General features: G+C 39.7%; 1 protein-coding gene across 1 annotated transcript in view; it reads left to right on the plus strand.

Moving 5' to 3' along the window:
* The window catches only part of LOC133458602 (collagen alpha-1(XXIV) chain), a 130,872-nt gene that overhangs the window by 58,179 nt on the left and 51,819 nt on the right, over positions 1–20,874 (plus strand). The window contains exons 15-24 of the mRNA XM_061738670.1: positions 8,590–8,643; positions 8,723–8,767; positions 12,015–12,068; positions 12,476–12,529; positions 13,579–13,632; positions 16,502–16,555; positions 16,642–16,695; positions 17,608–17,652; positions 17,824–17,877; positions 20,217–20,261. Of these exons, the coding sequence (XP_061594654.1) occupies positions 8,590–8,643; positions 8,723–8,767; positions 12,015–12,068; positions 12,476–12,529; positions 13,579–13,632; positions 16,502–16,555; positions 16,642–16,695; positions 17,608–17,652; positions 17,824–17,877; positions 20,217–20,261 (513 nt within the window). The remainder of the gene's footprint in view (positions 1–8,589; positions 8,644–8,722; positions 8,768–12,014; positions 12,069–12,475; positions 12,530–13,578; positions 13,633–16,501; positions 16,556–16,641; positions 16,696–17,607; positions 17,653–17,823; positions 17,878–20,216; positions 20,262–20,874) is intronic.

The following is a 20,874-nucleotide window of genomic DNA, read 5'->3' on the forward strand; positions in this document are numbered from 1 at the left end:
TCGCTTGTCTCCTGAGACAACACAGGGGTGTGAGGGAGAGAACTGGGACGAGAGACCTGTAATTGTAATGAAAAGCAACACGTGCTACGGCTCTGTTTAAATTATTGCAGCCTAACAATCACACTGAAATTAGGGAAGACTCTTCGTCTCATTACAGCAGCGAGCAAAATAAAGCAGCTCCTGTAATTTCTAAACCTAATTACTTCCAAAAGAGAATTTGCAGATGTAGTGTTTATTTAAATTTTGATTAAAGGCTGATTGTTTCAGCATTCGAGCGCTGACGATCGTTTTATTTAGTATTTATGGCTCTTTTTGACTAATCACCTGAGATTACAGCAGCGGGACAAGGATTGAGAACCATTTGAAAGTAACTGGCTCTCTGGATTCGTTTTCCATTAAAAAAATCTGACTTTAATCTCAGTCCCAATTACAGCTGAACACTCTGTACTTCCGCTGATAACAAATGCTATTACAGTTAAATGTTCACGGCCCTGGAGGGGAAAGTAAGTAAAGCAATAAACTCACAATTCAATGAAAGTTAAAGGGGACCTATTATGAAAAACAAGTTTTTTCTTGCTTTAACATATATAAAGTGGTCTCCCCTCAGCCTGCCAACTCAGAGAAGGAGGAAAGCAACCAAATTCTGCAGTGTCTGTACAGCCACCCAGATGATATGGAGCTAGAACACTCTCCTAATTCGCAAATGCACACACCGTTTCACAAATGCACAGAATGCGTAAGACAAGATATACAAATGTATTTTTGATGCGCACACAAATATAACCTGATTTACAAACGTTTTTTGTCTGTGAGCTGCGCTGGATTTGCGTGTGACTTTTGAGACTCCTCTGACGTGACTCGATCCACAAATACTTTTTTTTTTAACACGTATTTTCACAACCAATCAGATGTCTTCCTTTGTTTCAGCCAATCATAAGAGCGCACCCCACGTGGGAGACGCAGAGCAGTGGATAAAACACGACTTACACGTAAACCAATCAGATTAAAGGGGCGGATAACACCTGCTATTTGAACTGCGTTAGCGCCGTTTGCTTAGAAAAGTGATTAATATTAAGTAGTTGGTGGAATAAAGACGTTTGATGATCGGCGGACTAAACCGCCCCACCAGCACCATCACCGCTGCATCTTCCGACGAGCACAACTCCAGATCCAGAGCCGAAGTCCTGCGCTCGGCGACGACGTCCTTAACGGCTCGTCTGTGAGCTGCAGCAGGAGACAGATCTGGTTGGGCTGAGGAGAGCTTGTAGTTACACTACAAGCTTGTAGTTACACTACAAGCTCTGAATGTCGTGCACTGACGGCAGTGAGAATATAAGGGAGAGGGGCGGGCTCTCCTGTCACTGCTGTCATTGGTCTGTCTCTGACAGACGGAGTGTCATTGGAGCTTCCATAGTTCGACCGCATGAGAGCGCTCTCCTATAGGCTGAGATACCGAATGGAGTTAGAAAGACAACACACAAAAATAACGGTCAGAAACTTCCAGCTCCCTGGCGATCTCCCTCCAGCCAGCTGCCACTTTATCAAGGTTTTTGTAGTGAAATGAGGAGGTATCATAGAGATAATTTATCATTTCAACTAACTGGATCAGCCGTTCCTCATCCATGACCGTTTCCTACAGCGCTTTCAACCGGCTTTCAACGCGAGTGACATGAAGAAAATGTTCAGCTCAAAAGGGCGCGCCATGGTGCGCCGCGTTGCTCACGGCCAGTTAGGACAGTCCAATAGAAAATAAAGCAATGGAATTGATTTTGTCGCTGACGCTCGCTTGCATCGCATGCAGTTAGGACACGGTAACTCCGCCGGTCGCAGATTCCGCCATTTTTTCGTAGCGGTGTATCCCGTCATTCAGGCAGCCAATCAGCACAGTGCCTGATTATCATAGCCCCGCCCACTCAGAATCCTGCATAGAGAAGGAGGTTAGAGACTGGGAAGATATAGACATGGTTTAGAGGCTGAATTTCTAATTTATTTAGCAAAAACAATCAAAAGCTTGTTTTTAAGACATTCAAGGCCTGTTTAAAATAGGTATTAGCTGCCATAATAGGTCCCCTTTAATTGGCGACAGTAAGTTGCACATCTGGAGTCCATAATATGGATTGGGAGGTGTGGTTCGGATATACTTTGAAGAACAAAAAGACACTTCTAATTAGGGCTGGGCGATATGGACCAAAAGTCATATCTCGATATTTTCTAGCTGAATGGCGATACTCGATATATATCTCGATATTTTTTCTGTGCCTTAATTGGGGTTTCCCCCAAAGCATTATAGCATAGCATCTCTGTTAGCTTAATTTTTTTCTGAGGCAAACCCTTAAAAAAACAGTCAGTGTTAATACAAAGCCTCGTGCCAAATGTCACACAGGTACCTTTCTTAACAGAGGTCTGCACAATATCAAAATGTATAAAACAAATGAAATAAAAATAAACTGCCTGCATATATAGAATAAAAATGCTTCTTGAATAAAATAAAACAAATTTCCCTTTCCTGCATAACAATTAAATTAAAATACACTGCAATTAATACAATGTAGACAGTAACAGGCAGACATTTCCACAGGTTGACAGTTGTGCAAATAACAAAACATTTGTGCAAATCTCAAATAAAACATTCAAGTCAATTTGTCACAAAATAAGCTATATCAAAATCAGAAAAAAAACCCGATAATAAATAAATCCATATAAACGATATTGTCTCGTACCATATCGCGTTTGAGAATATATCGATATATATTAAAATCTCGATATATCGCCCAGCCCTAGCTCAGAGGCAAAATTTTCTAATTTATTTAGCAAAAACAATCAAAAGCTTGTTTTTAAGACATTCAAGGCCTGTTTAAAATAGGTATTAGATGCCATAATAGGTCCCCTTTAATTGGCGACAGTAAGTTGCACATCTGGAGTCCATAATACGGATTGGGAGTGTGGTTCGGATATACTTTGAAGAACAAAAAGACACTTAAAATGTTGAATTTTTACGTTGTGTTTTTGCGAAGCAGCTGCTGACAGGAAGCATGTCTTTCAAAAGCAGATCTCTGAAGACCACCATGGAGAGTAATACGAGGAGATCTCTCCATCCATAAACAATAGTTTATAGATGAACACAGTTTTACATCATGGCGATTATTGTTAGAAGTGGACACTTGACCAGGACAACTCTGAAGGAACAATGATGTAAACAGGACCCCAGGAGTGAAGTGTGGTGTGTGCTTCTACGTCGACCCAACGACATATGTTTGGCGTAGTGAGAAGGGTCTGGCTGGAGCTCCACTCTTAACTTGAAACATATGATATCCACTTTATGGAGCAACTTTCCCCACTATCTTACCCGAACCTGCACCACTCAGGAGTGGAGGTCTCCTACTTCTGGTGGAGCTTCGTCAGCAGCCGGATCCTCTCAGCAGGGAACCTTACGTCATAACCTCCTCTGTAGGAATGCTCCTCCCCAGGAAACATGAACCATCCTAGTCCATGAGCGCCCCATACATACATAAATCCCTGAACATGTAGGGTTTCCATGGCAACACAACACAACACAGAGGAAACTGTTGGCCCATAGAGACACTCACAGACCCCGAGGCTTCAATCACTTGTCTCTTCACGTGGCTGGCAGATCTTGATCTTAACGATGTCCGAACACCTGGCAGTCAGACTCTCTTACACAGCTGTTGGACCGAGACTTTAATGTTAATATAGCACATCCTCGCAGCTGATCTGTTGGCACCGCAATCTGGGAGAAAAGGTTGGTCTCTCAGATTGTGGCGCTCGATTGGTTTTCCCTTTTTCTCCTTGTTTTTCATCTCGCTAAGCCTTGAATATGTTCATTCAGTGTGAACTTAAGGTTTTTTTAAATGAGACAAACTTTTTGTTTGAAGCGGTAGTTTAGGCTATGATCCATGCATAGACACACGTATAAAGAGAAACTCTTTTGATTTTATGCATGTTCTTAAATTACAGTTTTTTGAGGTTTTTCAAGGGACCAAAAGTATGTAGCGCCCTCTTGACAACTGTCTGTTTTAATGTGCGCTCCCCAAATTCATTAACCTCTGTAAACTATACTTCTTTTGGAATTAGAAATGGAACCTGATATAGTGTACTAGAAGATTTGCAAATATTACCTTTAACCGTTCACTTATAGAAAGATTTATTGGACATACCAACACATAAATATAACAATAAACCCACAATAATAAGTAAATCCACACAAGGCTTGTCTTAACTTCCTCTTTCTAATAATAACCCCTTTTTTTTTACATTAAGTTTCTGTATCAGTCTGCATAAACTAATTCACACAGACATTCACACTAATGCACACAAATTGCATATCACAGAATTACCCTTTAGTAAATACGCTAAACCTAAAGCTGGCATGCTAATTACTTAAAATGAAATAAAGAAAAACCAAAGTTCCAAAGGATTGGGAACCCAATTTCCCAAACGTTTCAAGCATGTATCAATCCTTACTTGAGCTGGGAGGACTTGGAGAGTTTGTGAAAGCTGCTCAAAGACTTGGTGTTTGTTTTTTATTCCAACAAACAAGCAGATGAAAGGACTGAAGTTGATTACATTTTTGAAACTGTTCATATAAATTCGTGCAGTCATAGAAGCTAAAAACCGACCATCCACAAGGCATGTGCCCACTCAAGATTCATATCCAAGTGCCAGTGTCTTATGTTTGTGTCTAATCTGTTGCCCCCGGTGTCCTTTATTTTTTTCTTCCTCTTCATATGACTGCCCTCCTTGTGCAGCGTCTTGGTGAACTTTAAGATGGAAATTTTCAGGGCGTCCAGTCCACATGTCAAGTTACCAATTAAATATGCAAAACAAATTAGCATCTTGTATTTCAGTTATTTGTGTAAGAACGAGTTCAAATAAGCCCACAGACACTGATTATTGTGAGTTTCATGCTTTTATCACTGCATGAACTGCTACGCTCTAGTCAGCACTATTTTAAATGGGAAAGATTTTCTTTTTTTTTTTGATGAAACGCTGAGATGAAGCTGCTTTTCTTTTTTTTTCCCCAGAAAAGCTAAGTTATAAAACTAATTGACGCATGCCCTTAGGCTCCAAAGACAAAACCAATCCATCAAGGAGACAGTTGGAACATTAGGAGTGGCTTAACATTTTGACACTCTTAAGAAAAAAGAAGCAACACAGAAAGATCTGGAGGTCCATAGGAGACATCACTGATGGATCACAGGATTCTTTGTCAACATCCACCCAAATGGAGAACACTCCTCGGGGGAAATACTGTAATCCAAATGTTGCACAACGAGAATCCTTCACGAGAATGAAGGGTTCATCGTTAGCTCCTAACAATTCTTTCTCAAAAATCAAAAGGAGAAGAGAGTTTGCCCAAAAAATTAATGTTTGAGAAGGTAAACCAGCTTAGAATTATATTCGATGAAGATAAATGAAATGTTGAAACCCGGTAACCAGAAGACATCTATAATAAACAGCCTGGCGAAGCATCACAAAAGAGGAAATCCATCCTTTGGTGACGCTCATGGGTTCCAGATTTAAGACCCACAGCTATTGCCTACAAAGTATTTCCAACGAACGATTACAAAAGAAACAAACATTCAAATAAACACTCATCTTAACCCTTGTAGGTTACTTTTTGTTCTTTTTGGTGACATTTCCCTGACTTTTAGGCCACCATTTCGACTCTGTTACTCCATATGGGGGGGTTGTTTTTTTTTTAAGAACTTTTAATTTAAATTTTTCTTAAGCCAACAATCCTCCATGGACAAATGTATTTCTTTTTCAGGTACGATTTCAAACGTATACATCAAACAGTGGAAAGAGAGGAAAACAGTCTAGATGCAGATGATATTAGTGGCCTCCTTCTTTAAACCTGCGCAGCACCACTGACGTCTTTTCCTTTATTTCTAAGTAGAGTTCCCAGCATCTGGACGGCCTCTGTAATAGTACCAGTGCCTAAGACCAACCACCCCAAGTCTCTCAATGACCTTCACCCCGTAGCTCTGACATCCCTTGCTTTGAAAGCATTTGAAAAGATAGTGAGCTCTTGGGGGTTTTCAAGAAATATTGAACCCGTTGCACTTTGCCTACAGACCTGGTGGAGGTGTGGAGGATGCTGCGGCCACATCACTTCATTCACCTCAGAACCACCTTACACGGCTGCTTTTTATTGATTTTTCTCTTCTTCTAATTGTATTCAGTCACATAATTTAGCGGACCGACTTGTCGGTATGGAGTGTGGCCTGATTTGCTGGCTTATTGATTTTTTTTAAATGATAGACCCCAGACATAGACGTGAGTAAACTGTGTTTTATCAGATGTCCTTTTATCCTCTACAGGCTCACCTCAGGGATGTGTCCTTTCACTACTTTTATTCTCCTCACAACAAAAAGTGCTCCAAGTCCTCTCAAAAACTTCATTAAATCATTTGAGATAAATGTTTCCCCCCTTTTTTGCTAAAACCAACTTCAGTCTTTATCAACACAATCAAATATTGAACCATTGTCTTTATCTTAACTCTTTAAACACCAATTTGAATACATGACAGCACTAGTTTCAATAGTGGGGAGTCAATGGGACTTTTATTGTCTTCAATCGACCCAAAAGGGTCTTAAATCTGACACTGAGAAAAAAAAGGAATACAACGATCATCATTTTTTACGGATGCCCTGAAGGGTCATATACATATATTTTATTTCCTCTGTTTTCCCGTGGAAAATATCTCGTTATCACAAGAAAAAAGAGGAAAATTATCTCTATCACGGGAAAATTATCTTGTTATCACAGGAAACAGAGGAAATAAAATGTATGTATGTATGACCCTTTAGGGCTTCTGGAATTTTTGTATGTTTTCTGGGGCAGTAAATAAAAGCGATCCACAAAGATTCCAACAATATGGGCCTACTGGTGCTGTGAAATGGATCTGTAATCTTAGCTGATTTTGCATTTCAGTTGCTGCAGGACCGTAACTGTGCAAAGACATAGACACGTTTGCATCATCAGTGCTACATCGCAAATGCTGGCTGAGCAGCTCAAATAATCTCAAGATTTTTGGCCAGAAACACCACTGTGACCTAAGTTGTGATATTTCTCCAGTAAATATGTGTTAAATGTAAACAGGAAGAAGGAATCACTCACCTATGAACAACCTATGAACGATGCGACGATGGCAACCGGAAAATCTTTCAGATCAGATGTTTGGACTCATTTTGAATTCCCATTTAAAGAAGGAACAGGAGAAACAGACAAAAGTAGGTTGGTGTGTAAAGTGTGCCAGGCAGAACTAAAATACAACAGCAACACGACAAACCTGCGGATGCCCTGCAAAAACCTACGGCTAAAACTGTGGACCCAAAACAGATGCAACTCGACAAAGCCTTTGTCTGCAAACTCCCGCCAAGATCTGTCCGCGCACAGAATATAACCGAGTCCGTGGCCGTCTTTATTTGTAAGGACCTTCGACCGTACAGTGTTGTGGAAAATCAAGGTTTTAGGAAGATGGTACACACACTTGAACCACGATACGCGATCATGTTGACACAGAACTGTCATGTGTTTTTTTTTTTAATTTTAACTTTTGTACTACAGTACAAATGTACAAGTGAGTCATTATGGTGCTGCTAAGTTTAATTGCTCAGTTCATTTCTATGTGAAGTAACATGCCATGTGTTATAGGCATGAAAATAAAAATAATGAAAAATTGCCAACAGGTATTTGTGTTTTTCTACGTCTTACTGAATCGATATCGAAGCATTGAAATCGATATCGAATCGAATCGAAACCTAAATAATTGAAATCGAATCGTGAGGTTGTTAACAATACCCATTCCTACAGTAATTATCATTCTTGCTAGCCTCTTCTGCAGACATTGTACGGTAAATACTAACTGAACTTGCTTGCAAAGGGGATTGTTGTGATCCAGGAAGGTTTTCTCATGGATGTTGTGATGGAAAATTTAGCCTTGGCCACTTGATTAAACCAAAATTGCAGAGAGCAGCAAAATATAGTCTTGGCCCAACGGAATGTACAGACTGGTAGTCTGCCCCAAAAAGATTAACACTGACCCTAAAGATTGATTGTGTCTACTCGAATCATAAGAATGAATCTTCCTTTATGCCTTAAATCATTATGCTTCCTTTGTTTCATTGTCATTTTGCATCGAGACACCTGATCTATGTTTTGACCCGTTTGCATGCAACTGTTTAATTAAATCTACTGAAATCTGAATCATCTCTCCGGTCTTATTCTTGGTAACTTAGACACTCAGTTTCAGTCCAGCTATTCACCTAGTTGGAAAGAACATATTAAAGAGCCTTTAATAGGTTTTTTCCATGGCAGGTTCATGCAAAACAACTGCATACATCATCAGCTCTGCCTAGTTTTGTTGATAGGTGGTGACAAAAAGGAATGTTCCATTTAAGAAGAAGCGTGTTCCTGTCAAAATAACACCTAGAAGGGATTGGAGATATTTGGAGTGAAGTATTCTACAAAGTGTCGAGCATGAGCCTTGAGCCAGTATCAGAAGTGTGAGCACATGACTTTGAGTGTCTTTGATACATGAATTCCATCCTGCCTTTCTCTCCACAGGGGGAACCGGGGCCTGAGGGACCACGAGGGCTGCCCGGGATGGGTGGACCTCAGGTAGGACAGAAACTGCCGCCAAATTGTGGGAGAAGCCATTTTCACTGTTCTTCTCTCAACTTTCCTCTTTCTGTTTCAGGGCCCAGCGGGACGGGTTGGCCTGCCTGGATTGAAAGGTGATAAGGTGATCTAAATATTTATATTATCGATGTGCATATGTTTGAAATATGATGCAACGCAGTTTATGTTAACAGACACCGGATACAATTTCAAGAAAGCCTGTCGACATCTTGATACGCTGCCGTAAATATAAAGTCCAGTTCATGAGCAGTTCATCATGTTAGAAACGACTTTGACACAGTGCTTCATATTTCACTGTTAAAACACATTTAAGTGTCACAAATGGACTAGAAATATAATTACAACTGGAGCTTATAACAGTAAATGCATTGGTTGTTTACTGTAAGATAGGGGTGTAACAATATATCGTGCCACGAAATTTCGCGATACAAAAACGCCACGAAACGTGTCGTGGAGGTGACAAGGTGTATCGCGATATTGGGTTATTAATATTAATCCATTCTGTTGACTAAAAACGCGCATCCGACCACGCGTGGCGACCGCGCCTCGACCCGCGGACCAAAATCCTACTACGCTCAGAAGAAAGTAGTACCTTTTTGCGGTCCCGATCACGGGACTCTTGCGGGGTTTTGAGCTCTGAACTTTTAAGTCTGATGTAGAGTTAAGCCTTACCTTATTAAATTAAACCTTTTTCGGGCCGTGAGTAGGATAAACACGGGAAAACTTCTTCCGAGTTGGAGTGTACTTTACTGTCCGCTCAACAGTGTAGGATTTTAGAACATCAACACAGCACCTAGTGCTGTATCACTCCGCCCAATCTAAAACATACTAAGCACTACAGATAAACTGACTAGTGTAATTATAGTCCCTGATTTACATCAGAATATAAAGAATATATTTATAAAATAATGAACCCTGAATTACCAAAATAACCTTCTTAACAAAAATAAATCTCCTCTTACACTTATAAGGTGAGCATGAATCAATCTTTTTTATGATGTAAAATTGTATGTAATTATTTATTTGTATTTATTTATTTATTTAATTTTAGTTGTTAAATTTCTGGAAAATAAAAAAGTCAAATCATACATGAGAGAAACTATTCAGTTTGTGGCAAAATATTTGTACTTGTATGAAACTGAAGATGCATAATGCAAACCTGACATTTACTTTTAGTTCAGTTTGTGGAAAATGGTTGGCCTGGCTTTCTCTTTAAAACTTAAACAGTTATAAAGCATTACAAACTGTAACAATAGGGCAAATGCACAGCATTGTTTTGTATTTTGTGTCTTTCAAATAAAAGACAATTTTTTCCAGTCATATGTTCCGTGTGCAAGGTTGTTAAAAAAATACTGCTATAATATCATATCGTTATCGTGACCTAAATATCGTGTATTGTATCGTATCGTGAGATTAGTGTATCGTTACACCCCTACTGTAAGACCTTGACATTATATTTACATCAATCTTGGAGTCATCTGAGAATATTATGTTTTTATACCATAGAGGATCTAAATGTTTTACATAATCCCACATCTTACATAATTGTACTAATTAAATCACACACCGTACAAAATTTTGATGTTTTAATATAGAAGTTAAGATGCTGCAAAGTAGCTGCATTGCTCTCAGGCCTCCAGTAGATTCATTGATGGGTTGAGTTGGGTGAGGGTTGTCTTTGTCTTTTTTCCTCTCGTCCAGTGAATAGACTTAATTCCCCTGCAATGAACTGCAGCTGCACCTCAATCCTTAATCTGCTCTGCAGCCTCTTTGTATTTACCGTAAAGCCCCTAAACTGGTTCCCCACCTGCTTCAGCTTTTACTGGATCTTCTGCAGGGAAATGGCATCTGGTGGAGCCAAGTGGAATATTGTAACATAGTTAAACTGAGTTGGCATGGTTGTCTGTCAATAATTTCTGTGAGCTGTCATTTCCAATTTGCAATATTTTTTTGCTTAGAAAGACTTGCTTGTTTAATAGCATTTAATTTCCAAAAACAGAAGTATTAAAATACAACTTGAGATGCAAAAGAAATTGCCTCTGGACGTCATCGGATGGACATACAACCAATCCGATAGTGGGGCAACAGCCAGAAGAGTTACAATAAAAAGACATCCAAAATAGCTGCTGAAAGAAGTTTGATCCAAGGTGTTCTGTATTCCTTTTGAATGAAGTAGGCAGAACAAGTTTCTTTTTACTGGCACCTCTTGGTTTGATATAAGGAATTTTCAAGGAAAAGTGGGCGATATGCGCAACAGTTGTGGGAATCCAGTCAGACTACTGGAACAGGACTTACTAGTTTTTAAAGCAAGCTGTTAGATCACAGTCTTCCCAAATCCAGCTGGAAGCACCGCAGAAACATCTTGCTGAGAGAGGAAGTGCTGTTACTTTTTGGGGATTTTAAAGGCTTGATGTGGATTTGGTCTTTTAAAACGAAATTACAACGTGAAGGAGTAGCTGGCGAGGCTACAGTCATCGTGGCTTAAATGCAGTTTTAACAGAATGAAGAATAAACTAACCCAAACATACATACATCCATCCATCCATCCATTTTCTTCACCCGCCTTATCCTGTTCAGGTTCTAAAGGGGGTTTGATGTTGAACAGGAAGAGGCTTGTTGCTTTTTAAATATTGTTCTGAAGCCTGAACTGTTGCTTTATGGCCATACTGGAAACTGGAAATGGGAAAACCTCTGCCAGTATTTAGAAGAGTAGGAACAGTTTTTTTCAAAACTCGTTCCTGATTTGGCAACCATACTATTACTTTTTACCATAGGCGCTGTGACAAACCTCTTATAGGTTTCACAGACATGATCCAAATATCTTATCTCTTGAAAACTGTCAGCACCTGGACAGCAGGATGCTTTGAAATTACCCCTTTTGAAGGATGTTACATGCTGTTGTATATAAGCTGTTGATTACAGCACTATGAATCATATAGAGAGAACCCTGGTGCTGCCCCAACTCTCCTGAAGGACGTAACTTCATCAAAATAGTGATTTTATTAGTCAGCAGAGCAAAGCAATGACTTTTAGTGACATGTCCATCATCCTAAAACTAATGTCACAACAATCGGCCACATTTCCTCAGGGCCACATGCCTTTGGAAGAGTTAAAAACAGTTGGGTTTTGACATTAAGTTGCACGGTCTGCATTTAGGCAATCATAAGTCTAGATTTCATAGGCAGAACTAGTTAAGTTATAAGATCCTTTCCATCTGTTGGGAGACTAATGATTGAGGTTGTGCATCATGACCAAAACATGTTGGAGCTGTGTCTAATCAGATGTTATGATCACTCTGGCAGTGTACTGTTGTGTTGTGTTATATTTGTGTCTGGTGCTATGAAATCTAGGGTGAAGTGGGACAGAAAGGCGAGCCAGGAGAGATGGGTTACCAAGGTGATAAGGTAGGTCTCCTGTCAACACAAACGTCACATGTCCTTATGGTTCCATTATTACCGGAGAAGTACCAGTAATATATCTCATTACTTGTGTTACTAGTTTAAGTAAACGTGTCAAACCGTGATATTTGAAACATGCAGAACCGTCCCTTCTTTTATAACGACTCACGAAACAGACTAAACAATCTGTGGTCAGTCTTTGCTGAATCAGGGAAAAAGATGGACCTAAACAGTTCTGCATGTGCTAAAAACATCTTGAGTGTTCAGTGAAATGCAGATGTTCCTTTGTTTTCATCACATGACATCATCAGATTGTCCCAAATGAGCACTTTGTACTTCTTCCAGCTTGGGCACAATCGGACATCTGCTTGACTAATGTAAGCATTGTGAGCTTTATTCCTCTTTTCTTTCAGGGTACTGTTGGTGCACCTGGTCCTCCTGGGCCCCTAGGGAAACCAGGACCCTTGGTATGTTTCTACTCCAGTGTGTACAGTATTGCTCAAAAGTCTTAGGCACCCCCTAGTCTTCATAAAGTTTTAATGACAGCCATATTTATTGTCCAGTCATACGGGAAATAAAAATGCCTGACTTGGTTAAACCTGAATAAATGCATACCTCATTGATGTCATTGCAAACATCTGTGTGGGGCAGGCTTCTCAAATAACCTGAGTCTTTGCTTGGTTCTGAAGGCTGTCACAATAGATATCGACTTTTACCCGTAGTCACTTTATTGTAAATATGATATGGTTTTATTTAGACTATGTATATTATCTGGAGCTGACCATTATCAGAGAAGTTGGGTTTACTTGTGCGTTTGCATGTGTGTTTGTGGCAGTTTTTAGGAGGTTTGTCCTGCTTTTATAAATGAGGCAGCATAAACAGATTGCAAAGAGATGATGTGTTTGTCTCTTGTTTTGAGGGGCTTTGAAACAGAAACTGTTTCATTCACACTGACAACAAATAAGCAATATATCACGCTGCAAAGCTCGTATAATGTGTTTTTCATTCAGTAAGTCACACAATCTGTGTATGCCCTCTACGTACACTCTGCAGCACTGACTTTTATAACCGGCACTGATGAGCATTCTGGCGTGCTTGAACGGACATGGACACACACACACACACACACACACACACACACACACACACACACACACACACACACACACACACACACACACACACACACACACACACACACACACACACACACACACACACAGAGGGGATCAAAACGTCAATATTCAGATAGCAAAAGATTTTGCATGTGAAATAAGTGAAGAAGCATAATCAAGACAGCAGAAATTGAGACATGAGTTCACTTTGATGTTCGCTAGACTTCCAAGAGCACATGTGATGTTAGATTGTAGCTTCCATGTTATTATTGTTTGGGATGATCACATGTTGAGTGCATGTCGGTGCCAGTGATATATGAAGTGTCCAGGAAGATTCTGATAAAACTATGTTTCGATATATTTCTCATCTGTTTCTTTAACTTGATTGTCTTGAAAAACAGGGTAGAATTGGAGACCTAGGGCCACTTGGACCACCTGGGCCTCCAGGACCAGAGGTAAGAAGTACACGAGTCTTTGTATGTTCCATTATTCTGCAGACGGGTGTGTATATACGTCACAATAGGGTTGGGAGGATGCACGGGGTTGGGAGGGTGGAGTAGCAAACAGTGTCCTTTATTACAACTCAAAACTCTGCTAGTAGGAGCTTCATCATCGAAAACAGGCAAATTCAAATCATTAACAAATCTAACATGGGAAACAGAAGAAAGGAAACACACTGGGGACACCGGGAACACCGGTAGCTCGACACGCCACATGACGTGCATGACAACGGAACTGGGAAGAAGATGTGGACACACACACACACACACACCAAAACAGGCGCAATCACCACAAGGCCAGGAAAAGACCAATTAAAAACAGTTGTGGATAATTGGAGAAGTCAAGATAGATAGGCCATGAAGGGGAAAAACATTTTCAAAACAAAAGAGGAAGCCAAGCAAAACACAAATCAGGAGTCCAAAAGCCGAAAGACACCAGTAAACCAACTACCACGACTAAAACCCTCATCAGCTACAAACCTAACAAAACTAGGGAACAGAGCAAAACTCAAATACCAAGACCGTTACACTCTGCATTTTTACCGTTTTGATATTAAATAGTTTTCTCTTCATACAACATAACTTACATGCAGAAATATTTACACAAGTCTCATAAAATGAGCTTGAATTGAATTTACTTGAGTTGAACCGCACAGTATTAGTCTTGGTAAATTAATTTGTTGCTGTTAATTGCAAAAAAATATTTACAAAATTAAAATAAGAAAAAAATAAGAACAAATAAAGGAGTGAGATTGTATATTGTTGTAGTCAGTGTGCTAAAGCTTTCTTTCTAGAAACCCTTTCCAGCACAAAACAGACCGTTTTCATCCACTTTACCTTCAGTTTTCTGTGAGTCAGTGGATCTGAAGCTGCTGCTCCAACAGGTGACTGCAAAGGAAAACAAAATATACTCTGAAGGTCGGTTCTTAACCATCCAGAACAGGTTCTGTGCTTTGTTTCCAGACTCGTAAATGTCAGGCTTTGTAAAATGTTGAGAGGAAACGAAGAAAGGTGAACTTCCTCTTTGTCGTTCACATGAAAATATGAGGCGTGCACGGAGAAAAGAAAGAGTCCCTGATTAGAAAAAAGAAAGACGTTATAGCCAGAAATTGGCTTTGTTTTTTTCAGACTCTGGCACCGTTAAGGAATAAAAAAAGATTGAGCCAGCCCTAACACAGCTATAAAACACCATCACCTTGCCTTCTCGGTTTTTTTCTTGTCACAGAGTGACGGGCACGAGGCCAACACCGTGCTCCTTTTACGGCTTCTGCCTCTCAGGATTATGATCACATAAATCACTGGGGGTTTAAAATAGCAGGTAGCTGAGACACACAGTGTTACTGCTCGCTTCTCAAGTTGTTCCTGTAACTTAGAGGGATTTTCATGAACATGTGGTGGAGAAAGAAAACACAAGAGCCCTGTCAATGTATGTTTGCTTCATACAGCAAATAATCAGTGAAATCAGATCTATTTCTGCTGGATTTGAACTTTAATCGTGGACCTGATGCTCTGTAATATTTACTATTATCTTGTAAAAAGAGAATGATGACTTTTGATGAGGTTTTGCACAAACTTTGAAAAACCTTAAATAGCTACATGTCTCTGAGTTATACCATCAGGTTAAATTATGCGGACAAAATGTCAAACACCTGAGTGAGCTTTACTTTTTGAGTATTTTCTTTTTGTATATCTAAGAAGAAACGTGAGTAAATAAAGCACTTCGCACTTGCTTGCTGCAGAAATGATCAGCTCTTAAAAGAAGACAAACCCAGAGTACTGTAAGTGTGGTTGGAAAGGGGAAGAACATTCCTGAGTACTTTCCAGAACCTTTCCATGGGAATTTAAGCCGGAGGAATTTAAAATATTGTCATTCAGACATTTTCTGTGAAAGTTAATGGAAGAAAAATCTAAAAGAAGAGGAATATGTGGAGCTTAATAACACATTTGTGATCATCTTTGTATATATAGTGTGTTTGTTTACATAAAAAAGACATGCATGCACAACATAAAACACATATACTGTAAGTGATTGACAGTTTCTATCTTACACCAAAATCATGCAAATGTAAAAAAAAAGAGGGACTTTTTTTTTAAATTTATTTGTGAGTAAATCGATGTACAACCTTAACGCAACCTTAGTGGATTCTTAGTGCAAACTTGACAACAATTAAACAGTTAATGCTGAATAAAATGAACTCATCCCTAAAAAAAACCCAAAACCATGTTAGTTCATTAGCTGTGGTGTCAAGTGCATGATTGTAGAAATCACACACAGGAACTTATGACGAAATATCTTATTCAAGTACATTTAACTTATGTTTAATCTTTAATTTTTTTAATCAAATTTACAGTGTTATTTCCATTAATTACAATTTATTTCTAGTAAGTCCTATATATTCATATTTATCCCCATGGAAAGTTTCCAAAGGTACGAGAGACGCATATTTAGATCAATGCAATACTCAACAATACGCTTAAAATACTTTGTCTGTGTCTGTCTTTGTTGTTCTGGCATTACTCTTCACGCCTTGAAGCATAATACCTCTTCTTCTTTTGCTGTCTCAAACATGTCAGTGTTGATGTTGTACTGTACCTGAATGCCTGGGGAAAACTTAAATAAATCAAATCAAAGAAACCCTAAAGTCTGGAGGGCTGAAAGATCAAGATCACAGCTATTGGCAGGAATCAGATATCGTGTCACAGAACGCACGCCTGCCGTTATCCTATTTCTTCTTGAGTATCTTTACAAGCATAATAGTAATTGTTGTGATACATGTCAAATGACAAATTATTTACGATGGTGTCTTCTGCTTGGTTTTTCCAGGGGTTTCCTGGGGACATTGGAGTGCCAGGGCCCAACGGCCAGCTTGGAATAAAGGTATCACATCTCTCCCTGTCTTTTCCACCTGTCCATGATTGCATTGAGTTCATCAAGCTGAATCCAGACGTCTGTCCGTGTTTCAGGGTGTGCAGGGTGCACTAGGGCCCCCAGGCCCCCAGGGGCCCAAAGGAACGGAGGTGAGACTATTTCACAGCCAAATCCACCTGTATATATTTGCTTTGTTGCTTGTTTTGATGTCGGAGGGATGTGGAAACTATAGCTCATGAAGGAATTTCCATGCGATCATTGGGCTGAGGCGAGCCTGATTACCATTGGCTCTCCCGTAGCACTTCGTCATATCTCAAACTCTTGCAGCTCAGATCCAAGATTTTTTTCTTTTTTCTCCACGATATCTCGAGGCATGTTCCACCAGGTGAAGTCATGATTTACCATTAGCCGCTTGTGAAAACAAGGCTGACATTTTTTCCAGTAGTTGTGGGAAAAATAAATGATCAGAAGGTGAACAATACACTTATTTTTTTTATTTCTTTTAACTGTTAAAGCACTGAGGTTGCACACATTCACAGGGGGGTTGAGTTGGTCCTAACCTCACATGGGCTGTGGTCAGATTCCAGGTCGGACACGTGCTCCATAAAGGCCTGACGATGCTTAACCTACATTTCAATTTCAAACCTGACATCATGCAGGGCTTTTTCAAAGTCTTTAGATGTTGAGGTATTTTTTTTGACAGCGATAACAGACAGCCTGACGCATTTGGTTTGAAAAGCTTCTTGGCTGGAAGAGGGACAGGGGAGCTTTATGTATGACATATGGGTTTTAACACAATGTTACCAGATGACTGTGATCTACCAAAAGGCTCTTACTTTTACCATTCATCATGTTTTTGTCTTTACTCGTAGTTCCAGTTGGATGAATTCATTTTCATTCATCAGCACTTTCTAATACACATGTTAATTTGGCCACATCTCCACACGTGTCTGTATTTTACAAGAAATACTGTCTGCATATGTGCTCAAAGTCCTGTAATTTGCATCTGTGTGAATGTTTGGGAATCTTTGTGTTTAATAAAGTGTGCTGTTTTCCTGCAGGGTGAGGAAGGACCACCCGGCCCACCTGGCAGTTCCGGTCCTACTGTAAGAGCTCCCACTTTCTCACGCTGAATGTACACAAACACCCACAGTAAACCACACGCTGAAGCTGTTATGCGGGTGTTTTGAAGGAGCCAGTTTGATCAGATTGTGCTGTTAGGAAGCAGCTGTGATGTAAAGATGCTCACCATCTTTTCATCGTGACTCTCTTTGTAGGGGAGACCTGGAAGGAAAGGGTACGCAGGTGAACCTGGTCCTGAGGGTCTGAAGGTGAGTCCCCATGTTACAACTATGTCAACAGACTTTACTCTGAATGCTTTTCACTTTCAAGTTAGACTAAGAATAAAGAAATGAATAAACCAAATCATTGAAGGCTGGGAGCTTGAGTGCTCGGACTACAACCGATGTTCTGCCAATTTCTGCTCCCTGCCGAGAAATGCTACTTTGTGGTTCTGCGCATGCGCACAGACGATTTCAAAGTTTGATTGCCACGCTAAATTGATAATATGGGATGTTGAGTATTTGATCCTTCAAAAATACACTACCCATGACATGAATTGCATTACACTTTGTGAACATTATACGATAAAGAGAAGAAAAAAAAAACAATTCTATCGCTTTATTTGATATTCATTCAGTCATTGGCCTTTATTTAGCCAAGCAGGTCATTAAGAACATTCTTATTTACAATGACGGCCTGGCAAGAGACAAGGACCACTTGGGGGGAAAAGGAAGTGGTTTAGGGAGAAAAACACAGTAAAATTGTAGCTCGACAAAGGTAAAAAACTATTAGGGAGCATTTTTTGGCAAAGCAGCAAAAAATGGCAGAACACCGGCACCATCTTTTCTTTTTCCTCTTTCCACTCCTGGTGTATTTGTAGCTTCTCACGTTCCTTCTTCTTGATGTTGCTGCCACTTCAGATCGTTGCATCCATCCATGCTGCCTTTTTCTGTTGCAATAACCTCAGTGTCTGCTTGGTTAACCATCACAAGTTTATCCGTCTGGATCTTGAGGTTACACAAGATCGTAACCTCTGTTGTTGTCCAGCATCTTTCAAGGTGTTTGATTTGAAGACATCTAACCCTCAAACGTCCCTGTACCCTGGTCAGACTTGTTGGTGGTCCATGTTGTAACATCGGCGTGTCTCTTACAACTCACGATTACCTTTTTTTTCAGAGGTTTTTTTGTTTTTGTATATCTGAGTTAATTAAATTAAATTACATTTTATTTATATTGCGTTTATTACAACAGACGTTGTCTCTAGGTGCTTTCCAGAGACTCAGAACATGACCCCCGAGCAATTACTACATAAACATAACATAAACAATCGCGGGTAAAAACTCCCCTAGTGGGAGAAAAACCTTAAGCCAAACAGTGGCAAGAAAAAGTCAGACGCAGACAAAAGGGTTTTAATTAACTGGTGAACTACAGGGATAACTATATAAGCAGATGTAGACAGCAAGCTTACACCATTTGAGTCTTGAAGGTCCTCCATACCTTGGTGCTAGTGAAGATATACTCTCGAAACATCAATCTTAACAATAATCTAATACAGTTTACTAGTTTTGTGGACTAAAATCAGCAGGATGTGATAGAAGCAGCAATGTGCCCTTAATTCATATCAACAGTTAAGATGTTCAGTCAATTTACTAATGATAACAAAGTCTTCTGGGAATTATTGGTATATTTAAAGTTTTTTTTGTCAAAGATGGTGCTTTTTTACGTCTGAGGTGTTTCTTGCGGTGCAGCACTTGTACCCGTGAATTGTTACCGTTTCTTAGATTAAACTGATGTAACTACCAAATCAAAACCCCCAAAGATAACAGTCCCCGTTGTTTTGTTCAGGGCCGTGTATGTCTGATTGCATCCCACTGAGTGAACAGATTCACAGTACTGTGACGTTACAGAGCCGGATCTGAGAAAATTTTCCAGCATATTTATCTCCACCCAATTTCACATCTGGCTGCATCAGCGCGAAGCTGAATGACAGAAACACACACACCCCATGGAAGAGGCGGTGGAGTTGAGATGCTAAATTTGTGTTTGGTATTTTTAGGAACAATCATCCAAACAAATGCGAGTTTGATAACTTTTCTTTTTGAACTTTAGATTCTGCACTTCAAGATTTTTGATTCCCCAAAAATGTTCTGTTAGATTTACTTACCGGTATCTGAATGCATGTATGTGTAGGACAGGGCGTCCCGTTGCAGCCTGACTGTTGTCCTCTCAGTTCATCTAACTATTCTGTACGTTTAGGTGCCACTTCTGTTTTCCTTCGGTGGCTCGCCTGCAGCTGTGGAGTTCATTGGCATCTTCAAAGTGTCTCATTTTCATGCTGCTTCTCTCATCTGACCACTGTCTCAAGCTTTGAACCCCTCGTGTGTTGTGGACTGTGCTGTAAAGATGTTCTTAATTATGAGAGAAAAGGATTCATTTAATTGCCATCATGATAAAATGGGACATTTTGATCTCAGCCGCTGCATTTTATGTATATGCTCCTTTTTGGCCTTTGGGTATCGCGTGAGTATCTTGCAGGAGGTGGGACAGGATGGTTGTGTAGAGCTCTTTAATCAGATAACTTAATCAGTACTCTGTTTCATGCTTTCAGGGGGAGAAAGGAGACATGGGAAATGTTGGAAAAATCGGACCCCAGGTAAATCCCTTTCACGCCTATAATTCCATCCAACATGAACTGGATTTGAAACTCTTTATAAAATCAAGAGAGACTGCACTTTTGTCTAAACAGTTGTTTTAAATGTGCTTCATAAAAGAAGACATTTAAACTGAATAAATGTATCAAACATAATCCAATGCTCATCGAAGGAAATGTATTTGCATTTCTTTTTAGTTCCAATCATCACTTCACAAAAAAAACAACTCAACTTTTCCGTCTTATTATTTCATACATCTGGATTGTCAGGGTTCAGATGATGATGAAGATGCAGGACCCGTTCGAAACATATTTACAGCAGATGAGGGGAAACTTGCTGATGTCGTCATGTTTTTATGACTTGCTTTTATCACAAAATAAATGTTGGACTTCATTTAGGTCACACATTTGTTTGAGACTTTTTGTAAAGTCTGAGATTCATGTTGTTTGCCGGGAATCGTATTTATAGTACTTACCGTTTAAGTATAAGGACAGCTGGACATTTGTCCATAAAGAGGCCCTGCAGTCTTCCCATAACAAAATCAGACAACAATGCTTTTTAACCTCTCAGTTAATAGTAGCGGAGGAACTGTACTCGCAGGGAAGTGCTTAGCTT

This window comes from Cololabis saira, chromosome 13, assembly GCF_033807715.1.
Source record: "Cololabis saira isolate AMF1-May2022 chromosome 13, fColSai1.1, whole genome shotgun sequence".
Lineage (NCBI taxonomy): Eukaryota > Metazoa > Chordata > Actinopteri > Beloniformes > Belonidae > Cololabis > Cololabis saira.